The sequence below is a fragment of the Acyrthosiphon pisum genome, chromosome X, assembly GCF_005508785.2.
Source record: "Acyrthosiphon pisum isolate AL4f chromosome X, pea_aphid_22Mar2018_4r6ur, whole genome shotgun sequence".
In the NCBI taxonomy this organism is placed as follows: domain Eukaryota; kingdom Metazoa; phylum Arthropoda; class Insecta; order Hemiptera; family Aphididae; genus Acyrthosiphon; species Acyrthosiphon pisum.
The window spans coordinates 47,693,764-47,703,512 of NC_042493.1; the positions used below are offsets into that span (position 1 = coordinate 47,693,764).

The following is a 9,749-nucleotide window of genomic DNA, read 5'->3' on the forward strand; positions in this document are numbered from 1 at the left end:
TTTTTATAGTCATTTTAAGTACAAATTTGGACGAAATTACATATTAAAAACCTAGGATAACTCTTTTAGTTATTTTGTTGTGATTGTATAATATTATTCGTGGGTACTTGAAACTTCTAAAGTATACTATTATATATCTATGATTTTACCACGGTTTTTTGTTGATGTATAACGCGTTATAACTTATAAGTACCTAATAGATATTATGATATGATTAATTTGGAATTTATTATAGGTACCTATTATAGGTCAATTTTTTTTTAATACCATAGATAAGTATATATTATATGTCTAATACATAGACTGATATACCGTCTCCGCTCAGAATCGTTTTTCTTATACAGTGATATTATATCATTGAATTCAAATTTAATACTGTCCATTATACAGTGACCCACTTCTAACCTACTGTACAGCAGAGCGACATCCACTTACCCACCTTTTTTTTTTGTGTCTGTCATCACCTTTTAGGACTATAAAAGTGCTTAGATTTTCTTCAACAGTACCTTTTCTGATAGGAAAGTGAATCTAGTTGGTACTTTGGGGGGTCAAAAGTAAAATTTTTCCAATTGTTTTCAAAAGCGCCGTGAAAAACAAAAGAAAAATTAATTTTTACGCAAAAGCTGTTTTCGAGAAAATTTATTTTGGTTTTTGGTGTAACTTTAAAACAAATAACCGTAGATACATAAAATTTTCACTGGTTGTTTAGATTTCCATTTCTATACATGATGAAATTTTCAAAATATTTTGATTTGTTATGAGCTGTTTACGGAGAATTTCAGTTTCCAATTTAATTAGTTTTTTATTTCTATGAATGTCAATAAAACTTTATTTGTTGAGTCAAAATACTTGAAAATTTAATACAAGGCTCCTACTATATTTTTACAATGACATTTGAAAAATATTAAAAATTCTTACTCACAATTTTTTTTAATTAGCATTTAAAGTTCAAAAATTTACAAAATATGTAAAAATCACGAAAATTAGCAAATTATTTTGAGTTAATAATTCGTAAAAATTTTTCTTTTTAGAACTAAGATTTTAAAATGTAATACAAGATTCCTTATAGTTTAATCTACCTTTATCTAAAAAAAAATGTCTATAAGAAACTCAAATTAAATTTTTATGAGCGTTTGAATTTCATATTTTTATAACATTTGATATTCACATGATTTCTTACGTAACGATTTTCTTATTTTTTTGTAATTAAAAAACGATTGACTGTAGAAACTTGAAAATTTCACTGAATGTTTATATTAGCATTATCTATATACGATAAAATTTTGAAAATAATTTGACTCTTTTTGAGCTGTTTACGGACATTGTAAGTTTTCAATTTTTAGTTTTTTTTTCTATAAATATGAATAAAGTTTTATCTATTGGACCAAAAAGTGTAAAAAATTAATACAAGGCTCTTGATACATTGTTACATTAGCAGTTGAAAAATATTAAAAATATATAGGCACAATTTTTTTTTATAAACATTTATAGATTGGATTTTGACAAAATTTATCAAATTTAAAATTGAATAATTATTTTGTAGTTAAAAATATATAAAATGTTCAACTTTTATATCTAAGAATTGAAAATTTAAAACAAGATTCTACGTAAGTAGTTAATTCTGTTACCAAAAAATCTAAAAATACATAAGCACAATATTTTTATAGTAATTTTAAGTTCAAATTTGGACGAAACTACATATTAAAAAACCCTAAAATAACTATTTTAGTTATTTTGTTGTGATTGTATAATATTATTCGTGGGTACTTGAATCTTCTAAAGTATACTATTATATATATCTATGATACTATGATAGTATCACGGTTTGTTGTTGATGTATAACGCGTTACCTAATGGATATTGTGATATGATTAATCTGGAATTTATTATAGGTACCTATTATAGGTAAATTTTTTTTTTTAATACCTTAGATAAGTATATAAATTGTCTTATACCTAGACTGACTTACCGTTTCCGCTCAGAATTGTTTTTCTTATACAATGATATTATTTCATTGAATTCAAATTTAATACCATCCATTATACAGTGACTTGTAATCTACTGTAAGTACAGCAGAGTGGCATTCACTTACCCACCTTTTTTTTAATGACTATAACATGCTCTTCAATTCCATAGCAGAATATATTTTTAACACTTTGACCGAGTAAATACCTAGTTTATTAATCATTTGTATTTAAAGTTTAGATGAGCAGAATAGAGAGTGGTACTCCACATTAGGTTGGTTTGTTACACCGCTCATTTGAACTTAAAATACCAATAACTAAAGTCTAAAGAAATAAACTAGATAGTGGGTACCTACTTGTCCAAAATTTAATTTTTATAGATAAAATATACTGTATAACGTATTCTGCTTCTGAATATGAAATTTAAAATGCATGATATTATAATATTGTCGTTCCAAAGCATACAAAACTAGAAAAATAATGATGATAAAAACTATTTTCCAAAAAAATATTGTTTTTAATGACTTAAATTATATGAAAACCATTTACAAAAACATTAGGTTATATTATAAATTACAATGTAGTTTTTGAAATAATAACTGTCTTACATTTATTTAATCAAAACATATACAAATAGTTTAAAATTATAAATAAGGCTAGTTACGTACACGTTAAAGAACATAATATGTATTTATTTAAATAAAAACGACTCCTCGCGTGTTCTTTGTGTGCTGTACTTAATAGTTAATAAAATGTGTTTACTACGAAAAATTACCAAAAATATAATAGGCACTGAATCGGACGAATATCATTTTCGAATTAGTGTACGAAGGACGATAATAATTATATAACAATGAAATAAACATCTCAAGGTAAAATAACGTCAAAAAAAAATTGTAAAATGTTATTCAATTAATAAAAAAAAATAAAAAAATATGTTGGCGAATACGGACATGTCATCGCTGACGGGTGAACTTGACCAATTCCGCTAGCCACTCCATAGCGTCGTTTAGCCCGTCGTCGGCCGGCTGGCCGGACACGGCCACCGCGTCAGTGCTGGCCAATCGCCACGGACGGTCCTGTTCCATGTGCTCATGCAGTTTGAGCGCTCCGGCCAAGGCGGACGCGCCACACGCATCCGGCGCTGCCGTCTTGTTAGCCACGAACAGTATGGGCAGGTCCGGTCGGTCGGCCACGTCCGGGTGCCGGAGCATCATGTCCAGCTCGTCCTTGACCACAGCGAACCGCATCTGGTCAGTGCTATCTACCACGAACACGATGGCGTCGCACTGGCCGTACATCGACTCCCACATGCTCCGGTACCCGTCCCGGCCAGACATGTCGCTGGCTGTGAATTTGACGTTGTTGACTGCAACAGTATACACAAAACGGACAACGGATAAGTCAGGAGATAGGTATTGGTACTAGACACTATAGTTACAAAATACGCTTTTAAAAAGTATTTCAAATTGGCATAGGCTTCTGTTTAAAAATGTTCTTCAATCAAAATGTATTGAAATATATTTCTCAGTAATTTAAATACGAATATCTAAATAGAAACATAGGTACTATATTAATATATTATTGTAATACAATGTCAATATGTACTTCGAATATATTAAAATTTCAATTGACTAGTTGGACCAATAAATTTCAAAATTAATCCCTAAAAGTTATTAGATAACTTACATAGGTAACCTACAAATATAAATAGGTAAGTACAAAATTATTTAATTCAAAAATTAATACCAACATTACACACATTTATAATTGTTGGTAAGTAGATAGGTAGGTACTGATGATGTAGTTACCTGGTACTGACTGAAAAAAGTTATGATTTTAATTGTAGATATGAGGAAAACCCATTGTTGTTACAACTTGTAAATATAATAAAGTATGTAAAATTAATATAAAAATATGTCGTTTTCGCAACGTAACTATAGAAAATGTATCTATACCTACTGTGTATTATGGACGTTAAGAGGACACACATTGAAAAAAACTGTTTTGGGTGGTACGATTTTACTCCCTCTGTATTTATAGTAGAATTACCGAAATACCACTACGCATAGGGAAGAACTTTATCTGTGTCGTAGTTTATTTATTTGGATAGCACTAACCAATAATTTTTAATAATTAAATGAAAAAAACAATAAAACTAATGTTCTCAAACTGATTACTATTTAAATGTAATTGTGTTATCCAAATAATAACTGTTCTAACGAACGATTGTTATTATTATTGCATGTAATTGGCCCGCACCCGTTTAATCTAAATAAATAAAGAGCGTATCTGAGCTTGATTTGAGATAACAGAGTTAATTGGATTATTTAAAACGTACAATTTTCCATGTTACGCGTTTGTAAGACGGAGGCTGTGTATGTGTTCCTATGTATATTCGTGCTGTGTAAGCGGTGTGCATGTGGGCGTAGCATCCTCTTAAGGTCTATGCACAAATAAAAACGAAAATAGTACCTACATATCAATATTTATGAACTTTTTAAATGCATAATTTATTGATAATTGTCCAATTTTATGTTTTAAAAAAATAATTAATAAATTTTTTTTTTTACATATATATATTTGTAAAACAAATTTAATATTATTTTGGTATGGTTGTTGTGGGAGGGGGTGTGGAGGCGAAGCCCTTCTGTAATGTGACTGTTAATTTTATGTGGACGCTCTCTCATCTAACATCTGCTGAGTTCCCCTTCAAATTTTTTTCCTAATCAAGCACTGATAAATTCATATGTAATTTATACTGTAGGTAACCAAAAAATCTAAAACAAAACAGTTTTTTTATAGATATTTTAAGTTCAAATTTGGATGAAATTATATATTTAAACGTAGAATAAAGATTATAAATATTTTGTTGTCATTTAAATAGGTTATTCGTGAATCGTGGGTAAGTACTTGAAACTTTTAAATTATTATTATTATTATTTATTGAAAAGGTCTCACATTGACATTTTTATCAAAAATTAATTCAACTCACTACATTACTATAAAGTCTAAAATACTTAGTAGCTAATAATATATGCTGACAGATGGTCTTCGCTCAAAATAGTGTTTTGTGGGACCGAAGCCCCTCGGTAATGTTATGGTTAATTTTGCGTGGAGCGCTCTTTCATCCAACATCTGCTGCCCCCCCCCTCAAATTTTTTTTCAAATCAAGCACAGATACGCTCTTATTTATTTATTTATTTTAGATTAAACGGGTGCGGGCCCAATTACATACAATAATAATAACAATTGTTCGTTAGAACAGTTATTATATTATATTTATATTATTTATTATAATCAACGCCAGACGGCTTTTACACAATTATACAATCAAGAAAAACATAGATAACAGATAAAGACACATTATAGCAACATACAAAATGCTTTACATATACTTACTTAAAATTATAATAGTCTTATATTAGACATTTTTTTTTTTTTTCATATGAGTCTCCGTACTAAATATGGTTTAATTATCTATATTATTGTTTGCGTTATGCATCATTCTCAAAAGTGGGGCATTCCTGGAGAAATTAGATTTATTAGTGGGTATATAAAAATTAGACTGAAGCCTAGTTTTTCTAGGAATACGGAAACTAAGTTTATTATTTGGATAACACAAGTACATTGAAAATTTAATAGAAGGCTCCTAATATGTTGTTTCAAAGACACATGAAAAATATTAAAAATCCAGTCACAATTTTATTTATAAGCATTTAAAGTTCAAATATAGACAAAATAAGTAAAAATGATGAAAATTTCCAAATTATTTTGAATTAGAAATTAATAAAAATTTTCTTTTTAAATCTAAGATTTGAAAATGAAATACAAGACTCCTCATAAATTTGTCTACCTTTATCAGAAAAGAAATGTTTACAAGAAAGTCAAATATATTAAAAATATTAAAAATACATAAGCTCAATTTTTTTTTATAAGCATTTAAAGTTCAAATTTCGACAACATTTATCAAATTTCAAATTTTCTATTATTTTCAAGTTAAAAATTTATAAAACGTTCAACTTTTATATCTAAGGGTTGAACATTTAAAAAAAGGTTTCACGTAAATAGGTTATATATAAATTACTTTGTTCACAATAATATCATCAAATAAACTTAGTAATATCATACGCTGTTTGACCGTCTTTGCTAAATGATATTATGTCATTGAATTCAAATTTAACACCATCCATTACAGTTACTCACTTGAAACCAACTGTACAGCAGAGCAACACCCACTTGCCCACCTTTTTTTTTTTAATTCGATATTAATTTTATTGTTCAACACATAATGTTTATTATGTGTTTATTTATTAGTTCTTTAAGTCACCCAAAGACCTATTCTGAAACATGTACCTAGTTAGCTGTTACCTATTAATTGTAACACGACTCGGGCTTTTGTGATTTTTGAAACTTTTATTTATTCACATTAAAATGAACTTAACAAACTAATTTATAACTTCTAATGCAATAATGGTATTAGTTTTAAACACTAGTAAAAATAGTGAGATAGATGTTGTTCACAACAGTTGTGAAATTACTTGAAGAATATTAGGTAGAAAACTATAGAAGTACCATAATGAAGATCAATTAGAAGGAATTTGTGATCAAATCGGCCAAAATGAATATACTAAAGAAGGTAAAAATTTATTTTATATCCGTTCACATTTTTATTGTAAATTGGTTTCCAACTAACTTACTAAATATTTTAATTCCTACTTTTTTCAGGGACTTCTTGAGAAAATATACACTAAAAATGTTAAGACAGCCAAAATCAAATCTGTTGTGTTCTACAAAAATTAAGAACAAGCACAATTTTGAATTTTCTAATAAAGGTAATTATTGAAAAATATATTTATGTAATTTTAAGTTAAACTCATTAATAAAATAAACTGTATAAATTATAAATGATTTTAGGCCAGCCAAAGAGAAAGAAGGTTTTCAAGATAAGTTGATGAAATTGACACAAGAAATAGCTTCACTGAGCAGGAGACAATAACTTTCAAAGGGAAGAATCAGAAGCTAAAAGAGAAATAGGTATGAGGCCTGAAATTAAATACAGAAAAGGAATATTATCAGAATTATTAATAAAGAAATCTTTTTTAAGACCAGATTTAAAAACGTGTTTCAGAAATAGAACTACTTACATTGTAAAATGTAAAATAAATTTATATAAATGCAGTGTTTTAGTGTGGACATTTTACTGATTTTCTTTTTTAATTATTATTAAATACCTGTTGATTGCAATTTAGTATTAGTTTTTATTTAATTTCTTTGTTATTTTGATTGCAAAAGTAAAAATTTCCCGGAAGTTTTAATAAGCGCAGACAAAAAAAAAATATAATTTTTTACACAAAATTAGCATTTGACAAAATCAATTTTGTTATTTTTTTGTGTAAATTCAAACTAATAATCGTAGGTTCTTTAAATTTTTGTTATAATTTAGTTCCGCTAAAAACCGTAAATATTGTAACCGTAAACCGTAAAAATTTGTCCTTAATGTTTTTAAAATATTAAATTATTTTAAATTGTATTATTAATTATTATCCATAAAACATAATGGTTTTTATTTATTCCTCTATAGTTCATAAAATTGTGTAAAAATATATATTTATATATATCAAATTTGGTTGATTCTACAAGACAAGATAATTATTCCCGTTGAGTGTATTTTTGTGGACAAAATGATATTGGCACCGGGCGCCATAATTAATAAATTGTAAGTACCTACAAAAATAATTTAAAATAGCTTTACTCATATTTAAATAATAATACAAAAAACATAATATATTTGTATATTATATGTCATAGTACGGTGATTATTCACACAACAAAATAGTAGATTTGTAACTATACTTAAATATTACCATTAATCTTATATAATACTTAATTAATTTTTAACACAATGCACTCTAAATTAATTTTCAAAATTTAAATTAAATTTATTCTTAATCATATAAACTTAAATATAATATAATATTATATTATGCAGGTATGATATTAAAATTAAAAATAAATAGTAGATATTCAGTCAATGTTTGATCAACCACAAAATACTCTCAAAATTAGTGTGACTGTGTAAGTATTTCAAATTGTAATACACCTTTAAATAATATTAAACATTATCATACATTTTTTTCATTTTAGATTGTACTTAGTAAGGAAATGATTAATGAAATAGGCTTTTATACAAATATTAAAAAACTTGGGAAATATTTACTTTTATACAAGTAAAATGGGACATTTTAATATCACAATATATTATATATTATTACAATATAATCTACAATGAAAAAAAATATTATATACTATTTACAAAGTGAATGTGAACCAAATTTGTATTTATGACAGTTATGATTAATTAAAATCAAAAAATAAATAAATAACATATAACGTAAAAACAAGAGATCTATTATGTAATGTTTCAAATCTCAAACTCTAACTATTTTATTATTTGTTTAGAATTATAGTACAATGGGTAAATTATTAGTTTGATTTTAAAACAGTGATACAGAGATAATGGGTAATTTAAATTTAATTGAAATCTTATATTTAGTTAAGTTTCATATGAATAAATATATATAAATATGGCTTATTTTAAACACGTCTCTCACAAACATATGAATTACGACATATTAATGATTGCCATGGTATACCGTTGATTGTGTGATCTTTAATTGTACTTATTGCTGAAGGTAAAGCAAATGTATGAGTTATTTGAGAGTAATCTGGTAGTATCCATTTATTACACAACATACAGCGACCAACCACTCAAAGTATGTCCAAAGAGTACGCGGAATATCCTGCCTCTTAAATGGTATCCAATTATCCAGTATATTGTAAAATGCCAAATGACTTAATGGTATTATATCTAATTCTAAATCACTTCTCACTACATTTCCAAATATTTGTAAATATTTAGTCACGTGGTCGAACATTAGAGATTTCGGTAACTGGAACGAGTTATTTGATATGTCGACTTCTTTGAAGGTTCTACAAGATAAAATATGAGGAAAGTATACTAACAAGTTGTCAGCAACAAATAAGCTTTCCAGTCTCCTAAGATCACCAATAAAATGAGGTAAATATGCCTGAAAAAAAAAAATTCAAATTATTTAAGTTATCAGATTAAAGCAATAATAAAATGTATTATGTATTATATTTATTATGATAAAAAAATTTTTTTTCTTTTATATTTGTGGTTTTATCATAATTATAAATCTAGATCCCGGAATTATATGCATTGGCATGTTTATTTATAGTGTATGGTGTATGCAATGTGCAAGGTGTTTTGAATATTGACTTTTCATATAACACTGTTTTATTTTGAATATTAATTGTAGGATTGTAGGATTTTTTTATTTTAGTTCATAGGTTAGGGTAGTATAATTAATGATAGTATAATTTTATATGTGTAGTATAAGTATTTATGGTAGTATAAGTATTTATGTTAGTATAATTAATTAATTACACTATGTAACAACAGTGCCGCAACATTTGGGTGTCCAAGGTGTGCAATGCACACGAGTCATTCCAGTACTAGGGGGCATTCAAAAACCAAAAGCTAAAATTAAAAATTGCTAGTTTTAAATGTTAAAATGTGTAAAAACTTTGTATATCTAAGATTTGAAAGTTTAAGGGGGCTGCAGCAGGTGGAAAAAAGTGACTTTTAGACCAATAAACTAGACAAAACTGGAAGAATTTGGTTTGACAGATTTTAATTTTTAAAACAGATTATGATTGATCAACAAGTTTACTAGGGAATGTTCGAGGCGGTTTTAAATA

The 9,749-nt window shown here is 26.9% G+C and overlaps 2 protein-coding genes and 1 long non-coding RNA gene across 6 annotated transcripts in view; 1 reads left to right on the top strand and 2 right to left on the bottom strand.

Moving 5' to 3' along the window:
• Positions 1-9,749, bottom strand: part of LOC100168602 (whirlin) — a 46,609-nt gene that overhangs the window by 5,412 nt on the left and 31,448 nt on the right. The window lies entirely within an intron of this gene.
• On the bottom strand, positions 2,515-4,012 carry LOC103310880 (ADP-ribosylation factor-like protein 6). Its single transcript, XM_008190321.3, has one exon. It carries the CDS (start codon positions 3,302-3,304, stop codon positions 2,921-2,923), a length of 384 nt encoding a protein of 127 aa, XP_008188543.1. The 5' UTR covers positions 3,305-4,012; the 3' UTR covers positions 2,515-2,920.
• Positions 6,184-7,160, top strand: LOC115033670. Its single transcript, XR_003838964.1, has 3 exons — positions 6,184-6,603; positions 6,693-6,799; positions 6,882-7,160. It is a non-coding gene; the product is annotated as an uncharacterized LOC115033670 (long non-coding RNA).

Bases quoted from the DNA above. Each gene is read 5' to 3' on its own strand.
- LOC103310880 (XM_008190321.3), bottom strand. From the start codon at position 3,304: ATGTCTGGCCGGGACGGGTACCGGAGCATGTGGGAGTCGATGTACGGC.